We start from the raw sequence: 19,070 nt of genomic DNA on the forward strand, positions 1-19,070 counted from the left end.
TTTGAATAATGGAATCTTCCATCGACAGTAGAGAAGGCCTCAATGACGTTTTAGAAGCATGATGAGCTATCACACCTTCACCCTTCAGAAAAACCTCAGGAATGTTTTGCCCACAGTAAGGCTCTGTGTGATAGGGTCCTATGAAAGATGTTTGAAGACAAATATCAGAGACTTCCGCCCTTTTTTCATCAAGGATAAAAAGTCAAAAAAATTTTCATATCAAATAATGTTTTTATTTACGACAATTTTGTTCACAAAATCACTGAACAGTGTACTGCTGATTAATTTTTATATGGTTTACTGCATATGACAATTTTATAGGATTTACTGAATATGACAGTTTGCCAGCCATGAAGCACATATGTTGTATGCAATGCTTTATTACTTTCTCCATATAATTAATAAAATCTGCATTATAAATTGTACAGTCCTATGGTCTTTAAAGAGGAGGCATCAGGACACTGGTGAAGTGGAAAGGTGACCATAAGACTAAAATAAGATAGAGCTATGCTGAAGGAGCAGGATCCTCAACCAAGGAAAATTTTAGAAGCTCTTAGGAATCTCAAGGAAAAGCAGGTTAAGCATTTCCACAACACTCTGACCCTAACATCTATTAGCTGGCACTTTCTACTAATGACAACAACACTCTCAAATATAAAGACAAAGTTCAACAGAAATAGTTTCACTTGATGTTTGCTAAACAATTTTCTGTCATCACTTAATGACTGCTATTTAAAGATTGGCTAAAATATATCCAGTGTATTCCTGTGATTTGCTATATGTTATATGTTGTGACAAACACACCCAGTGAAACTTCTATTGAACACATTGGTATTTACTTCCAAGTAAGCATGCACTCTGTGAAAGGCCAACACTTCCTTTTGACTCACAAACATATAACCAGTGGTGTTTCAGATTTCTTCTATAGGACTCTTGTCTAGTACAGGTAATTGAAGAACAAGAAAAATGTGTAACCAGGAGCACAATCCTACACACATCTAGCCTACAGCCTGGAAAAGTTACATTTTTGATTGCAGCATCAATCCCCCAGCTAGCCAGCCTAGCCATGTCAAAGCTGTTTTGGGGGCTTAGTCCAAAAACCAACTATGTTCATTTCAGTTGTGCTTGCTTTGATAAGCAGGTATAAAACAGCATTTTAAGTTTACAAATAATTAGTAATGAATCAATGGAAAAATAACCCAGATTTCCTAACAGATACTCAGTGACCGATGTTGGGCCCCATTCATACATCTTGTTGGCTGGTTTGGATGTTCATGTTCTTTCTGCCACAGGATCTACACTGCTTGTGCTGGCTTTGGGTGAGAGCGGATCAGCACATAGTCTGCCACTGAAGCTGGCATGTAAGAGAGAGGAATGTAGAAGAGCTTTGCATCCCAGCCTCCAGCGTAACGTGTGCGAGGGTAGCGGGATGTCAGAGCGTGTTCCATGCAGTCAGTCACTGGGTGGAGGTCCTTCTTGGCTCCCCGAAGGAGATGTTTGAATAGTTTGCAGTCTGCATGCATGACAAATGAAGCAAAAGAGATGTTAGTCCTGTTCTCTGATAAACACAAGCAGGGAATCCTAATCTCTGTCCACTGCCCATGGTCCGACAATCTGTGACCATAACCCATACAAGAAAGGAATGGAAGAGCCTATGAATTGGATTTTAATTGTATATTTTAATTAATGTAATGTGGTTTTAATTTTATGTTGTTTTAATATTTTACTATGTACACCGCTTTGATCACTGCAGAAAAGCGGTATAGAAATAAATTTTATTTATTTATTTATTTATTTATTTATTTATTTATTATTATTATTATTATTATTATTATTATTATTATTATTATCTGTGCTAGGGAGATACTTAAAAAGTTGGTGAGACCTCATAGTTCAAACATCGAACAAAATAGTATACAAATAGTGAGACAAAGAAACGAAACAGAAAAATATAGAGGAATATATAAGTATTGCTAGAAATATTATGATGACGTTCTCAATTTAATAATTAATTGAAGAAGGGTGGGAGGGTGAGGGAAATGGAAGAATATGTAAAATTTGGATGGAAGAAATGTTTTTAATCTTTAAATATATGAATAAAGAATATTTCTGAAAAAAAAAAAAAGTCAGTGAGACTGAACTTCCTCATCTAGAGTCTCTAAAGAATTGCTGATTTGGAGCTAGTCTGTGTCTGAATGCCCAGAACATTTACAGTGATAGATTAGGCCAAAGAAATGTTGATGATTCATAACAGAACCATCCATAGCAGATTTGTGCATGTTAAATGTTGTTGTTCAGTGGACCCTTAGTATCTGTTGGGATTTGTTTCCAGGACCCTGCCGTGGATACCAAAATCCGTGGATGCTCAAGTCCTATTATTTATATACAATGGCCTAGTAAAATGGTGTCCCTTATACAAAATGGCAAGATCAAGGTTTGCTTTTGGAAATTTATATATATGTTTAAATATTTTAAAGGTGTGGATGCCTGAATCCATGGATAAAGAATCCATGGATATGGAGGACCGACTGTGTAATTAGTCTCTAGGTAGCTGGGGTGGGTAAATTCTGATTTTTGTTCTCCCTCACATAGATTTTAATGCTATCAATTTCTTCCCATCCCATTTAAAGAAAAATACATATTTTGAGAATGTTTTATCAAAAACAAGTTAAAATAATTCTCTTTCATCTGGTTTGGCCAAACTCTACAGATAATCTGTTCTCAGTGTGATGATAATGCTCACCAAATAGCTGCTAAAGATGAGGAGTTTATCAGCAATAAATGGTGGCAACCCTAATTCATCACTGCTAACATTGCTGAACAAACAGGGATTAGATCTCAAAAGTTCAAGACCTAGACACTTTTCAAACTAAATGAAAATATTAATTCCTTAAAAAAATATTAATTCCAGATAGAATAAGCCTTCTGAATCAATGGGAACTTATGTATATTTCTCTGATTCAGTGAGTTCACTCTGTTTCGAACTAACAGATTTAGATCAAATCCTTCTGTTTGGATGAGCAAATCTGTCCTCCTCTGTGTAATGTTTGAATGATTTTGATCTCAAGCATATGGAGAAATTCATGGATTTTGGAATATTCTTACCAACCAAAATGAACCAAAAGAAATTCTCACCTATCCTTACCAGCTGGTACTGAACTCTCTTGTTTTAAGTGGAGTGAAATGAATGAATCTGTCCATTCATTCTACTTTTTCTTAGACTTCGAGAATTTTTCTAGTCTTACATGCAGTTCAGCTTGAACACTGAGTCTTTTTTGAAATTGGGATAAACACTGATGCATATTGTAGGCTGCATATGCACTGCGGGAATAATGTAGTTTGATACCACTTTATCTTCCATTACTCAAGAGACTTTATCACACTGGGGGAAATCAGGGGTTTAAAAAGGCATTTTCTGGGACAGTCATGCGATCATGGGAAAGATTTTCACACACATTGTGCTTAAAGAGGACTTCTCCTGGGAAGAGCTAGGAACACTCCAGGAACAAATCATTCACAGAATTTCCCCGTGAATGATTTGTTGCTGGAGCTTTCCTGGTTCTTCCTGGGACAAGTCCTCTGTAATTGTGACGTTGTGTGAAAATCTTCACTGCGATCGTATGACTGTCCCTGGAAAATGCCTGTTTAAACCCCTGAATTTCCCTGTGTGGTAAATTTCAATGCTGGTATTCTGAGATTTGTAGTTTTGTGAGCTATTTTGACTTCTCTGTCAGAGAGAGCTGGTACTACAAAAACTACAAATCCAAGGATTCCATGGCATTGAGCCATGGCACTTAAAGCAGTGTCAAACTGCATCATTTCTGCAATATAGATGCAGCTTCTAATAAATGCATTTTGGTACATTACATTAGTTTTTAACTAACATAATGAATTTTAACATTATTTCAGAAACATTCATATTTTTGTGTGGATATTTTTGACGATTAAACTCTTTACAAAATTTACAGTTCAGAGGGTAACTGAGTTCACCTGTTCACATGTTGGGTCAAAAGTGAATTGAACTAATTTCTTCCCCATCAGTATTGAGGAATGTTGTGATACTGTTCTATCCTTTTTAAAGACAAACAGTAAACTTATTTTCTGTCTTATTGGTTACAGCCCTCTCCCAACCTTTCATGGTAGCAGGTCTAACTTCAGGATTTTAAACCTTCTCACCTTTCATCCTGTGGCATTTATATCTCTAACCTGCAAAATGTCCATTAAGTTGACTTACATCCCTCAAGGTACTGCTGTCCATAGCATTCTTTGATATCAGAAGGTACCCGGTTCCATATACGCCTCAAGTCTTCATCCCATCTTAAGGCAATAGATGTCATGAAAGAACCAGGCTCAATGATGCTAACTTGGACTCCAAAAGGACGGAGCTCTCGCCTGAATTGGAAAAAAGAGAGCAAGAGAAAAATAATTTCCATTCGAAGCAAAGTTATAATGCAGATAGTTTGCTTGATAGAGTATTCTTAGGAGTGGAGCTGGAGTCAGAAGCAATTTTGGGTGGAGCTAGAGTTGGTAAATATTTCCTAAATATATTATTTTATTCTTATGTTTCATATTTAATCAATTAAATATATTTTATATTCTATCAATCAAAGTAGCCTGATGATTTATGTGTTGGTAATGAAATGCCTTGTGCTACCATTTTACAATGGAAATTTTGCTATTGCTAATTAATACATTTGACATTAATGAAGGAGTAAGAGCTGGACAGTAGAAAAAAAAGAGGAGTTGGAGTATCTGGTATAGTGAGTCCAAAGCCCTGCTTAGCAGTTCTAATTTAGGAGTGCTCTGCTGTGATTAATGAAAGAGCCCTCACAATTTCTAACGTAAGAAAATAGCTTTACTACTGAGCATATTGGAAAACAAAATGCATGGAGATGATCTAGCAGGAACACTTTATCTGCAGAATTGCTTCTAAGACAGGCTTCTGTGATGCCTATGGGTATGAAATGCACCAGTGGCTGGAACAACTGGAGGTTTAGAGAAGAGAGGAATTCCTGATCCATATCCTCTTGGTTACTTCCAACTAGAATAGGCTCATTGAACCAGCTGTTGAATGGGGAGTCAAGACATAGGTAAATCCCACTAAGCAATGTTTTTACTCTACTGGGGTCTGACAAAAGGATTCAGGCTTTTATTGTTTTTATTCCCCAATAGTTCCTTTTTTTCAGTCATCAGTCTATTTGGATGGAGAGAAGAGGTAGCCAACTGTGAGCCATCTAATGTGGTAAAAAGAAGACCACACTTCCCTCTGGATTGTGTTTGATATCCTTGGTGTACAAAGGGTGATGCTAGTAGAGAGGTTTAGTGATCTTTTTTGGCAACTTTGGTTCAGCATTCATACCTATTTCATCGTGATATTGGATAAGTGTTTTTTGCATTGTTTTAGTTTGAAAAACTACAGTTTAAAAATGTAATTTACCATATATTGCAAAATTTACATTTTATTAGAAGTAGAATATAGGTTGCACCTACACAGCAGAATTAATGCAGTTTGATACTCCTTGGATAGCAATAACAACAGCAAGGACATTTTTATACCACTTATCAGTGTACTAGCACTCCCTAAGCAGGTTACGATGTGTAAGCCAATTGTCCCCAACAAGCTGTGTACTCACAGAGGGCCAATTGTACTTGGAAGGCAACCATATCTCTCAGAAGCTGCTATTAATTATAGCAGATCAATCTGCCTGAATCTGTGTATCTTCATGTCACTTAGCTGAGCAAGAGAGAAAGCTGGATAGACAGAGTATTATTTTTACCTTATGCTGTCTGAGAAGGCTTCCACACCAAACTTGGCTAGACAGTAACCTCCACCTATGTTTATCACTCTTCCACCAATACTGGATACATTGACGACTCTCCCTCTTGCTGCTCTCACCAGGGGCAGCATGTGCAACGTCACGTCAATCAGTCCAAGCAGGTTGACATTTATCACCTCTGCAAATTGATCCTTGGTCAGCCATTCATTGGGAGCTACATGAGCGCCTGTAGCTGCATTGTTGACCAAGCCCCAGAGCCCTGTGGGAAGAAAGAGTTTACATATTCAGAGCTGTCTCTTCTGTACCATCTTTCAACAATGGGATGTTTATCATCCTTACTGAAATATCACATCGTTACAAATATCCTTGTGATTGTTATCTATGGAGCAATTCATTCTTGTTGTTGTGTGCCTTCATGTCATTTCTGACTTACGATGACCCTAAGGTGACCCTATAGGATTTTCTCAGCAATAATTGTTCAGAGGGGGTTTGGTTTTGCCTCCCTTTGAGGCTGAGAGAGTATGACTTGCCCAAGGTCAATCTGAGCAGAGATTTGAACCCTGGTTTCCAGAGTTGTAGTTGTGGTGTAGTGGTTTGACTGTTGAACTATAACTCTGGAGACCAGGGTTTGAATCCCAGCTTGGTAATGTAAACCCACTGGGTGACCTTGGGCAAGTCACAGTCTCTCAGCCTCAGAGGATGGCAATGGCAAAACCTCTGAAGAACATGCCAAGAAAAACCCATGATAGGTTTGCCTTAGGGTCGACATAAGTCAGAAATGACTTGAAGGCACCACCACAACAAAGTCTAATGCTCAAACTATTGAACATATTTTTGATGTTCATTTTTATTAGAAAAAGAATGTATGAGATGCAGCCTCAGGGGATATAGCTATAGAGATAACATTGTAGTTATGTCTCCTGATGTTACCCTTCCAAACCTACTTTTTAACCAGTGCTTTAAGCTTCTCCAACATGACCTTTTTTTGTGTGAGGCAGGCTGATAACATTGTCATTCATGAACAAGATGCCAGTCTGTGTTTAAAAACACACTTCTCTACAGTATCTCACACAATATAATGTTTATAACATTCACAAGAAAGACAGATTACAGAATGATCTTTACTAGTTCTCATTTGTACAAAAAGCATTCGTACTACCTCACTGTGTGCCATGATATTTCATCCAGCCTTTTCCTTTGAGACTACTTTCCCCATATGTTCCCACTGATTTTCCTATTAGCTTCTACCAGCAATTCAAACCCTACCATTGACTTTTGCTTTTGTATATTTTGGTGGAAGGAGAAGACCTTTGCTGACCTTCCCAGCCTTATCCCTTTCATAATTCCCCAACTCTTTTGCTGTCAATACCATGTTCACATTCTCTCTACCCACTTTTTTTCTGCATCACTTTGTGTATGTGAGTGTTTTTTTGGGTGGTGGTGGTGGTGGTGGTGGTGGTGGACAGTTAAGATCTATTCACTGTTGTGAAAAAACCTGGACATTAGTAAATGAGAAAACATCACCGTGTCTTGTGAGTTATTTTTCTAAGATGGCTCCTAGTGGATATATACACCCCCAAACAGTGAAATATTCCCTTAATAACCTTTTGGGAATGACTTTAGATCCAACACTGTACTGTACTGTTATGTTCTGTAGTGAGCAGCAAAATCTCATTGAAATTTTATTTTATTCCATTTATGTCCCACCTTTCTCTTGGCAAGTGAATCAAGGTGGCATACAAAATTTAAAACAGAAGTTTAAGTAAAAGCGAACAAGTAAACACAATTTCTATTAAAAACACTAAGGCTGCATCAACACTGCAGGAATAATCCAATCTGATATCTCTTTAATTGCCATGGCCCAATGCTACAGAATTCTGGGAGCTGTAGTTTTGTGAGATATTTAGCCTTCTTTGTCAGAGAGCTCTGGTGCCACAACAAACTACAGTTTGATTCCATAGCACTCATCCGTGAGTTAAAGTGGTGTCAGACTGGATTATTTCTGCAGTGCAGATGCAGCCATAGTTAAGAAAAGATTTAAAATACATTTAAATAAAATAAAAATAGAGCACACCATTTTAAACAATATATGCCATATGTTTAAAATCAATCAAATGCCTACCTAACTACAGTCTGCCCTTTGTTATCTATGGAGAACCATTCCAGATCCACCCTACCCTGTGGGTAAGGAAAAATGTGGGAACTTTCATCTTTAAGAACCATACAAGGTTAACAGAAAGAGAGATATGGAATATTTGATAGTGGAGAATTGGGGTTTAAGGAGGGTGATATTTACCAGTCCTGAAGAGGGATCTATGGAAAGCAGAATATGGCTCAGACAGCATCTGAGGGCTACACAGGGAGAGAGTAATCCTGATCTGTTGAGCAGAGTTTTGGTCTGCAGCCACTGTGTGCACAAAGTGGCTGTGTGTCGGGTGGATATTTATGTTCTATTTTGCACCCTCGAGGTGCATTCCCACTTAAAGTACCATTCCCACTCAATGTAACAAAGACAAAGAGGAGGGATGATGTATCTCTTTTATCTTGAATCATTTTCCTATTCTAACTTAAACATAAATAAAATAATAAATAAAATTTTTGTTTCTATCCCGCTTTTTGCCAGGCAATCAAAGCGGTACAACAGGTTAAAACACATCCATAATTACATAATGCCCCCCTTAAAACAAGATTAAACAATGTAAGATTAAAAACTACATATTAAAAGCTGACTAAGCTAAATAAAAATCATCATGGGCAGAGTTCACGGGATGGGAAGTCTTATTTGTGGCCGAGCATTTTATTCCGGGAAGGCTTGCTGGAAGAGATCAGTCTTAATAGCCTTTTTAAAGCTCTCTAGATTGGTAATTTGACGGATCTCATCTGGCAGGCCATTCCATAAGTTGGGAGCGGCTGCAGAGAATGTCCTCTGGGAGGTTGCTGTCAACCTGGTCTTTAAGGGCTGTAATAAATTCCTCCCAGAGGACCTGAGTGTACGGGGCGGATTATATGGAAGCAGGTGATCCCTTAGATAGGTTGGGCCCAAGCCATGTAGGGCTTTAAAGGTGATAACCAACACCTTGTACTGTGCCCGGAAACTGATAGGCAGCCAGTGGAGTGACTTCAATATTGGTGTTATATGGTCACTCCTTGCTGTTCCTGTGACCAACCTGGCTGCCATATTCTGTACCAACTGGAGTTTCTGGACTAGGCACAAGGGTAGCCCCATGTAGAGCGCATTGCAAAAATCAAGTCTTGAGGTTACCAGCACATGTACTACAGTTTCGAGGTCACCCTGTTCCAGGATTCACTACCCAATTATAGTACCTGATCCTATTTTCCTTCAGGCCAGACAAAGCTACATCTCACTTCTCAGTCTGAGGAACAAAGCTTTTTTTCCCTTCTGCTCAGCTAACAATGCAAGCTGCTCTTGGGAAGAAGAGTCAAAGACTCTTCAACCTGCCTTCCAGACTGATAACAAAGAAAGAAAACAACAGAAATAGAGGGAATCTGTTACCTTTGCTCCTCACAATTCCTTTCACCCACTCGGTTGCTGCCACTACACTCTCTGTGCTGCTGACGTCCAAAATGGTGGTTTTCAGCCGATCGGATGTGGCCTTCTCTAGCTGTTCTGCCCCTTTCTGGGTGAAACAGGCTGCTAACACCCGGAGGCCTAGACTATCCAGCTGCCTGGCAAGCTGGTTTCCAAAGCCAGAATCACAGCCAGTGATGAAGACGTATTTCTCTCTGAGGTTGTCCACAGTCTGTCTCTCCCGGTACCATCGGCGGAAGAAGTAAAGCCCCAACAGGACAGCCAGGTAGAACCACATGGTTGCAGGCAGAGCTTTGAAAGGAAAGAAGCAAGCAGCATTAGAGCTGGTACATAGGCATCTCTTGGGCTGGGAGAGAAGGGAGTTTAAGGCTCCTGTCTGATATTAAGGCTATGTGAGAAGCACTGTAGCCCACCCAAAGGGAGGGCATGGGTACATGAACTGTTTGCCTCCCAAGTCATAGCTGCAACCTCATTAAACCTGTCAAAATGCATACCCAACAGAATAAGGGGAAAGAGTGTGCTCTGAGTGAACTTAACTGTAAAGGTTTTATATTGGTACTGTATATGTGCATTCATTATCAGAAGAATTGACCCACCACAGACAGAATGGCAAAGGTGAAAAAAAACCAAGATATTTTGATGCCCTATCTGCCCATTGTTATGAGATGTTCACCAAACATGCTTGATCCAATGTCCACCAGATCACTATGGGCTTTTCTGACCTATTAAAATGAAATATGTTTCCATTTTAAAATTTTGTCATTCTGTCTCTTTAGGGGGCTGAGCAGATGGGTCAGGATAACACAGCCTGACCCTGTTCTATTCTGGTCTGGGTGCTCACCTAGGTAAATCCCCTGGTTGGCATGAGGATGAATGGGTGATTACATGCCTGTCCCCATGCTGACCCAGGGCCTACTATTGATGCACATTCCTTACCTTTCATGCCATTAGTGCTACTGAGAAGGCCACATGGCCAGGTGCCCCATTTCTTCATCAGACCTGGCAATGGGGTTTTCTCAGTAGGAGCGATGGTGCAGCAAGATAAAGAGCATAGGAGGGGAGTGTATGAACAGCCAGGGTTTGCCATGGAATTTCCAGGAAATTCCATGGCAAACCAGATCCACTGCATCTGCACCCCATATCCAGGATCTGGCCCAATCCTGGCCCTAGGGTTTTGGCCTGCAGTGTCTAAGCTGGATGGTGCAAGGTTGGGGGGGAAAACACAGACCAAGACTAGTTTTGCTGAAATTATTTTTTAAAATTTCACTTATGTTTTAAATTGATGTTTTTCCCCCCAAAATGATATAACAATAAAGGCATTTGTTCTTTCCACCTAGCTGTAATTGTCCCACCCTACGTTTGGAAGGATTTCAACATTTAATTCCATAACTTGAATGTTTTACTTGTTGATTATAGCAATCAAGCTGTGAATTTGCACATACAGCAGCCAGGCTTGTTGGCTGAACTTTCTGGTCAGTCCACATCCAAGGCTTCATTTTCCAACACTCATTTCTAATTGCTGTCCTCAAAGTGAACTTGGCTGAGATGTATTCACCACTCCTTCTTATACAAATATATTTCTAGCTCCAGAAGGAGTTCGTGAAATGAGTATGCCTAGCATTAGCATGGCAAAAATCTTTTGAACAGACATTCCTGGTTCTTTTTAGTTTGTTAACTGCTTTCTGACAGGACTATCAAACTTTAAAATTTGGGCAAAAAGCAAACATTCAGCAGGTGAAGCTTTTCCTTGTCAAGAATTTACAAGGGTGACAGAAGTTTTCGATTTCTGCTTGTCATTTGAATTGCAAAAGAAGAAAGCTCCTTCCCTTGTTGCTATGCTCATACCTCATCTTGCAAGCATTAAAGAAAACATGTATTTGCATTTGAGGGGGACAACTGCAGTAATAACAGCAAATGCTTTGCTAAGACTTTTATTTTACTTTCAAATTATCGTAATAAAAACAAATGAAATACCATTTTTGCAATGACAGAAAGAAATTTCCAGATTTATCTGTCAGGCAAGGAAACCCAGTATAAAGCTGACAACATTGTTTGATGCTAAGGAAAGGGATGGTCTAGGACTTCCAAATATTAATTGAATCATGAGGCCTGATGTTTTGTGTGGTTAAAGAAATGAATTTTGCTCAGAGATGACAGACTTTTGGAACTTGAAGGTCACAATTTAAGATTTGGGTGGCATGACTGCTATAATAAAGTCAAAGTACATGTGGATTAAAAAAATCATTGTATTAGGAAGGTTGTTATACAGCAGTGGTTCTCAACTTGTGGGTCGCGACCCCTTTCGGGGGCGAACAACCCTTTCACAGGGGTCACCTAAGACCATCGGAAAACACATATTTCAGATGGTTTTAGGAACTGAGATACCGCTCCGCTATGGTTGGGGGTCACCACAACATGAAGAACTGTTTTCAAGGGTCGCAGCATTAGGAAAGTTGAGAACCACTGTTATATAGGTTTGGTAGAAAAGTAAGCAGACACTTTTCTCTAGGATAACATTAGCCACTTCATGACAATAAGCCTTCTTTAGGAAGGAATGAGTCAAAAATTGGAAATAGTTGATTTTGTCTTCTGTACTTTGACTATGACACCTGGGAGTTCAAATCAAGAGAGATGCTCCTTAAGAAAGGTAAAGATGTTAACTGGTTTACTTATCTGCAGTTAAAAGAAAATTAAATAAGATAAGAGAGATCGTCATAGAGACTGGAGAAAATGATTTTTACATAGAATTGTGTAGGGACAATGAACATTTAGTTTAAAAAGTGTGTAAATTGAGTTTATCACATGTGAGGAATTTCTCTTAATTTTGAATGAAAAGAAAGTGGGGCCAGAACGCATTCACGTGAATTTGCTAGTTTAGCGCAATTATGTGAATGCTCATTGCATTCAAACTGGCTCCCCATTGCCCCAAAATAGCATGCCAGTGCCCAAATTTGCGTGTGGCAGTCTATCATGCAATATTATGAAACCCCATGATTGCACTCAGACTGACTTCCCATTGCCCAAATTTGTGTGTAGTGGGTTATCACGCAATAACGTTAAACCCCATGATTGTGTTCAGATTGCCATTGGATTATACTTCCAATTTCCCTTGTCTGATAAACTCCAAAGACTACTGAAACTAGACTCAGAACAGGGACTTAGCCAAGGGGGGGGGGGTTCTTGGGGTCCGGACCCCCCCTTCCATTAGAAAGATGAATGGTGTGTGCTGCTGCGCCGCCGCACTCAAGCCCCATTATAATGGTGGCACTTAGTCTGGACCCCCCCCCCCCCCAAATCCTAGCTACGTCCCTGCTCAGAAAATGAGCCTGTAAAAGAGCATTTAATAAGGTGGGCACAAAGTTTGGAAATAATGTGCAAATGGATGTATGGGAGAAAATGTGGATCATTGACATCAAATGTACTTTGAGTAGCAAGTTAAAAGAAAAATAATATAAGGTGATGTACAGATTATATTTAACCCCAAATAAGTTGTTGAAAATGTCTAATAATGTTTCAAATCAATGCAGAGATTGTCAAGATAAGGAGGGCTCTTTTTTCATATGTGCTGGACTTGTAAGAAAGTGAAAAGTCTAAGATTTATATGATAATTCAAAAAGTTTTAAAAGTAGATTTTTGCAATGTCACAATGTTTTTCCTAGGTATTATGGAAAGAGAACTGGACAGTAAACATGGACAGCTTTTCCAATATTCAACAGCAGCAGCAAGAACACTGTTTGCTCAATCTGGAAGCAGACTGGAGCACCAATGATGGGAGAACAGAGATTCTAAGATTGCTGAGTTACCCTAAATTACCAGACATATTTGTATTTTAAAGGAGAAGCCAAGTGAAGATTTTTTTTCCAGATGGCAAACCATTTATGGGGTTTTTGAGCAATAAGAAATCTAACTATGTAGTAATTTGTGACTATAACTAGTAATTTTAGTAGCAGGATTATCTAGTTGGAATAGTAGAATAATATATTTCATCTTTCTCTTTGATTCCCCCCCTTTTTATTACAGTCTGGGGGGGGGGAGAGTCAAAAGAACCCCTTTGTGTCTATAGTTACTTTGTGTTTTAGTTAGCTAGTGTTAAATGTTGTAGTGTTTTAGTATTCTGTTAAATTTTAATGTAACTTTAGTTATGTATGTACATTTATTTTTCCGAGAGAGAGAGAGAGAGCGCGAGAGAGAGAGAGAGAGCATGCAGTTGCAGAGAATAGAGCTGTCTGGGAATGTGGAACTAACCTGTTGTTGGTTAAATGAAAGCTTTCCAGCTCCAGGTGGTAGTGGTGGACAGAGCAGAGCTTTCTTCTTCTTTTCTGGCTCTTTCTGTTCTTCCTGTGCTATTTGTGCACAGGAAGCCGTTGCTGAACTTTGAACTGTATAACTGATTGTAGGCAGTTCCTCCCTCTCAACAGAGTTGGCTCAAAGTAACTGTCAATACAGGCACTTTCCTGAGTTTGTAGCATTAAAGTGGCTTTTCTAGGCTAGCAGGAGAGAAGGAAGAAAGGCACTGTCTCAAGCCTTCCCTTTGCAGATGTTTGAGTCCTCTGATCTGGGTTTCTCTAAGTTCATCCTGTTTCCCGTCCAAAAATCTACCTTGAAGAACATCTGTGTTATACCTTCCAGCATTTCAGAAATTAAAAATGAGGCATGTGTGGCCAAGCAACATTGGACTGTGGTCAAGATGGGGAACATTATTACTGAGAAGGAACTAACAAGCTAGGAGAGGCAGCAACATTTTCCTGTTGCCTGCGCATACTAGGAAGGACTTGAATTCTCCATTTCTTCTGCTCTGAGTTAATGGAGTGAAAACTACATTTCCAGTTTGAAATGAGCGCTGGAGCAGACAGGTAGGAAAAAGTGGCTTGATCCTGCATTTTCTGGAGATGGACTGAAACCCAGCTGTCTACATGGCCTGCTCCCAAGGTGGAACAAACACTTGCAGGAAGACTGCATGGTGTGGGGTCAAGTCACACCGTTGGGTTATTATTATTTTTTGTAATCTCCCCACCACACACATGCACCGTTACATGAACACACCACCTGTGACCTCCAAGTACTTCTCACGTCCTGCTCAGATGCCATCCTATTGGATGGCCATACTTTGAAGGTGCACACATGGAGTGCTCTGCTGGTACAGGGCATCAGACCAATGGAGTGAAGTAGTGCCCAATGATTCACCTCCCTTCACCCCATGCCCCCCCCCCCAATTAGACTGTCTGCTTTGTGAATGGTGTAATTACATCTATTGGGTTTGTTGCAGTTTCACTTTTTTGCATTTCCACATTTTGCACTCACGCTGGGCCGTTTATATGCAGGTGTGAAGGTGCACATCATTTACACTAAGTCGAACTATCCTGGTTTCTTTTTGCTCTGGCTTTTATGAAGGCTTTGTTTTGGTCTCCACCCGCTTTGGAGGTATGTGTCATATAACCACCCTGCATTCAAAGCATCTGGAAGCTTCTTTATTTGGCCCATCTGTTGCACCCCTCAGTTTGCACTGATTGGGGGAAACTGAGGATTAAGGAAGCAAGTGGAAGAGAGAGAAAATGAGATGTTACAAAGGATTAATCAGGAATGTTCCAGCCAAATTGGGCCATTTTGATGACACGCTCCATCTTTCAGCATTTTAGACAATTTATTGACTCAATTATTGTATATTGATTTATACATTCAGACCAACACACATTATTCTCCTTCTATGCATAGACCTTCCTGGGGTCCCAAGAATGCTATTTTTAAAACCAACCTTCTTGATGCCCTTGCACCATCCAGCAGCAGCTATTTTTTCCTCACGTCAACATTTATTTATTTATTCCAATCATGTCAGATCAAAGAAGTGAAAAGGAGAGAGTGCTCAAATACACAGCTGATGGAGTTAAGACAAGATTAGGGAGGGGGGGGAGGAGCCAGAGTTCAAAGCCTCCACACTGGAGCCAAACCTGGAGGGAAATGCTCTTATCTTGCAGGAATAAAAACACATGTGCAGACTGTGGGAAAGGTCAGGAGAAAATAAATGTTGCCTATCTATTTGATCACCTCCTGCCATTGGAGTCAATCCCAACTCCTCTCAGCCATGAAAGAGCAGGTGGGTGGTGGGGATGGCAGTGCTGGAATCAGCATGGCTGACAAAGTAGGGGAATCAGTAGATGTTACCTGCTCAAGAGGAAGAAAATGAAGAGGTGAAAGAGAAAGAAGGTGTAATCATTAGGAAAGGGATTACAAGAGAAGGTGAAATATTATTCTAAGACAATGCTATTTTATACCATCAGTATCATATGGAATAAGACATTGGTGTAATTGAATAACAACTTGCTGTTGTGAATAAATACTCTGATGATAAAGTAGGTTGGAAGAACCTCAATATTAATTTCACAAGTATGCAAGATAAGTTTAAAGGAATATACTCAGGAGCTTTGTAGTTGTTCTACAAAACATATCTTGGCAGCTGAGATGCATTCATGGCTCAGTGTCATCAGAGGCTAGCCTGAAGGAAGGACACTCCGCCCTCCATAACTGTCATCTTTCGGCTGGTGAGGGAGTTCACCAGGCAGGTCCAGCTCCATCAGGGCCAGCCTGGAAGAAGGAAGAGCCCTCCCTCCAATCCATCTGCCTTGGTCCAGGCCTCAGAGGGAGAGAAGAACCACTGGACCTCATCCCCTTTCCCTCCATCATTCCCTTCTCCTTTTTGTTTCGTGTCTTTTAGATTGTAAGCCTGAGGGCAGGGAACTGTTTGATTAAAAATATTAATTGTAAGCCGCCCTGAGAGCCATTAGGGCTGAAGGGCGGGATATAAATACCTAAATAAATAAATAAATAAATAAATAAATTCATACAGTATAACTTCAGCCAGTAGAAGGCAACAGTAATATGGATACCTTTATCAAAAGCGATACTACTTCAGCTGTCAGACAAAATGCAGGTGTATCTTGAGAGGCAGTTTATATTGCAGTTTACAAGGAGGTACGGTGTTAACAGGGTGAGATTCTGTTATAGAGGAAGGCAAGATAGATGCTTAAAATTCATCCTACCTTCCTGTCACCCTGTTGACTCTAAAGTACTGGAGAGCGTGCCAACCCAACCACAGAACCTTTCTCTCCTTCTCTGTAATGCCAGGTCAATTAAGAATAAAGCCCATATATTATATGATCTACTTCTACAGGAAGATGCAGACCTGGCTTGTATCGCGGACAATAGCTGGGGGACAACAGCAATGTAACTTGGGCTCAGTCTCTCCCAGCTGGGTATGACATTAGTGAACAGGTAAGGGGAAGTAGGCAAGGGGAAGGAGTGGCTGTAGTCCATAAGAACAACCTTACCCTGACCAGGATACCTGACTGGCAATTAGACCACATCGAGGTATTTACCTTCACCTGAAGTCTAGGGACAGTCTGGGCATTCTGTTGGTATACTGACCACACTATTGCCTAACAGACTCCTCAGCCAAGCTGACACAACTGGTCTCGGAGCTGGTGTTGGATACTCCCAGGCTTCTTGTTCTGGGAGACTTCAATATCCCCCTCGAGTCCAGCTCTTCAGATCTCACAGGTGCAGCATGGGAGTTCATGTCTGCCATGCATAGACCCAGAGACTATTTGGGACAGTTAGTACATGGGCCTGTCCCAAATAGTCTCTGGGCCTATGCATTGGGCGGGTCATACCCTTGAAGCCGTCTTTTTCATGGAACAGGAATTTCCATGGGTGGAAGTGTCTTCCACTTCTGCTCTGTCATGGACGGACCATTTCCTGGTCAAGGTTGGACTGAAGGCCACTATCCATAATTTGTTGCTGTTGTTGGTTTGCTTTTATACTGCCTATGGTTTGTTAACTGAAATAAAGGCATTCATTCATTCATTCATTCATTCATTCCTTCATTCATTCCCCCCTTGGGGGTGGTAGACCTATTAGAATGCTCTGCCCTTGAAGGCTGATGGAACCCAAAAGGTTCCAAGAAGCCCTAGAGGGTTCTATGGTGGCAACGTTGGCGACTCTGTCGAGGCCTTGATGACTACCTGGAACAATGATCTTACCAAGACTACTGACACAATCACTCCCAAGAGTCCTTTCCAGCCCACTCTTAATCGTAATCCTTGATATTCTGAAGATCTTAGAAGGATGAAGCAGGCTAGACAACGACTAGAGTGCCGCTGGTGAAAAACTCGGCGTTTATCTGAGAAGACACGTCATAGGACTTTTCTTAAAGCCTATCAAGTGGCAATAGATGCAGCAAAGAAATCTTTCTCTTCTGCATGTACTGCGTCTGCAAAGTCTTGTCCGGCAGAGCTTTTCAGGGTGGTTAAGAAGTTAACACACACTCCTTCCACCCTGAATCCTCTTTTACAACCTACAAGAGCCTGCTGTGACGCTTTTAATAATCACTTTGCAGATAAAATCTCTCAGATAAGGGCCGACTTAGGCGCCGGCATTAGTACAGAAATGATAAGAGAGGTGTCCAGTGACTCTGTTAATGAGATTATTTTGGATCAGTTTCAGACTATGAGTACTGATGACATAGAGAAGCTGCTTGGCAAGGTTAAAAAGACCACTTGCCCTCTTGATCCCTGCCCGTCTTGGCTGGCCAACCAGGGAGGTGAGGCAACTATGAATCTGTTAAAATCTATAATTAATGCCTCCTTCAGGGAAGGCTGTTTCTCAACTGTCCCCCATGCTGTTTAACATTTACATGAAGGCTCTGGGTGAGATCATCTGGAGACATGGGGCAGGGTGTTATCAGTACACTGATGACACCCGAATCTACTTCTCTATGTCTCAGACTGATTCAGTGACCAAGGTGGCCAGCGACGCAGAGGAGAAAGGGGCCGAGCGACCCCTTTCTCCTCCTCCCCACCATCGCCGGGCGTCCTTGGGGCTTGAAGCCCCAAGGACACCCCTTTCCAGGCCGTGGGGAAGCGGCCTTTTGCCGCTTCCCAGTGGCCTGGAAAGCATCCTTTTGCTGCTTCCCTGCGGCCTGGAAAGTGGCAGATCGGGGCCTCGGAGGCTGCCATTGTGGCAGCTGAGGCCCCGATACAGCGGGGAAAGGGCCGCTTACAGGCCGCCCCAAACGGGCAGTCTGTAACGCGCCCAAGACTGTGTTACTTAGTTCTGCCAGTTGGGGATTTGTTTGTTTGGGAACTGAGCTGGCCTTATCAGCCATTTAGCTGCTTTCCCAGACACTAGACTGAGCCAAAGACTGGCTCTAATAGTGCCAATATTTGGAACAAAAATATCCATTGTGGGCAGATACTGAGAGGTTGAAAGGATTATGTGTTTTGGAGTAGGTTTTCCAGGATAGGAACAGTGGAGCGAAACCTAATTGAATGAGAAGCGATAGATGCACATTTCCTAGACAGAAGGGGATTAGTACGCAGGATCACCCATGCATTGTTTATCTTCCTCATGCTTTGTCTTGAGTCTCCTCTTACCTCCTCTAGGGGTGTCATGATCCAATGTAGCTGGGGCCTGGGGCAACTCCTAGTGCTACCCTATGTGCAGTGATTTACTTCAATATCATGGCATCCACAGTGGGGTCATAGAAGAGTCACCCAGGCTATATGTTTGCTTACGTTTTTAATATATAAAAATATGAGGGGTAAATCAGGGACCCATGAGGTAGTAACAGGTTGATGCTGCAGCCCAGTGCCCATGCCCATGTGCAATCAATTTGTGGTCAGGTGACAAAAAATATGGACAGCAATGGTGCTGGCCCCTTCCCCATTCTGGCAGTGGTACACAGTCTGGTG

General features: G+C 41.0%; 1 protein-coding gene across 1 annotated transcript; it reads right to left on the minus strand.

Moving 5' to 3' along the window:
• Nucleotides 1-223: 223 nt before the first annotated feature.
• Nucleotides 224-13,659, minus strand: LOC149322587 (retinol dehydrogenase 7-like). The gene is made up of 5 exons (XM_089480304.1): nt 13,573-13,659; nt 9,292-9,618; nt 5,778-6,036; nt 4,235-4,392; nt 224-1,513 (listed from the first exon to the last, which is right to left on the minus strand). Exons 2-5 carry the CDS (start codon nt 9,602-9,604, stop codon nt 1,296-1,298), a joined length of 948 nt encoding a protein of 315 aa, XP_089336430.1. The 5' UTR covers nt 9,605-9,618; nt 13,573-13,659; the 3' UTR covers nt 224-1,295.
• Between the last annotated feature and the right edge of the window lie 5,411 nt (nt 13,660-19,070).

Source organism: Sceloporus occidentalis, unplaced genomic scaffold (genome assembly GCF_023333645.1).
Source record: "Sceloporus occidentalis isolate IW3139 unplaced genomic scaffold, rSceOcc1.0.p SCAF_1, whole genome shotgun sequence".
Classification (NCBI taxonomy): domain Eukaryota; kingdom Metazoa; phylum Chordata; class Lepidosauria; order Squamata; family Phrynosomatidae; genus Sceloporus; species Sceloporus occidentalis.

Excerpts from the sequence above, each read along its gene's own strand:
- LOC149322587 (XM_089480304.1), bottom strand. The coding sequence starts at position 9,604 with ATGTGGTTCTACCTGGCTGTCCTGTTGGGGCTTTACTTCTTCCGCCGA. Across the intron at positions 6,037-9,291 it reads AGGAATTGTGAGGAGCAAAG|GGCTCTGGGGCTTGGTCAAC; the intron begins GTAACAGATTCC and ends TTCTTCCCACAG. Across the intron at positions 4,393-5,777 it reads GCCTTCTCAGACAGCATAAG|GCGAGAGCTCCGTCCTTTTG; the intron begins GTAAAAATAATA and ends TTTCCAATTCAG.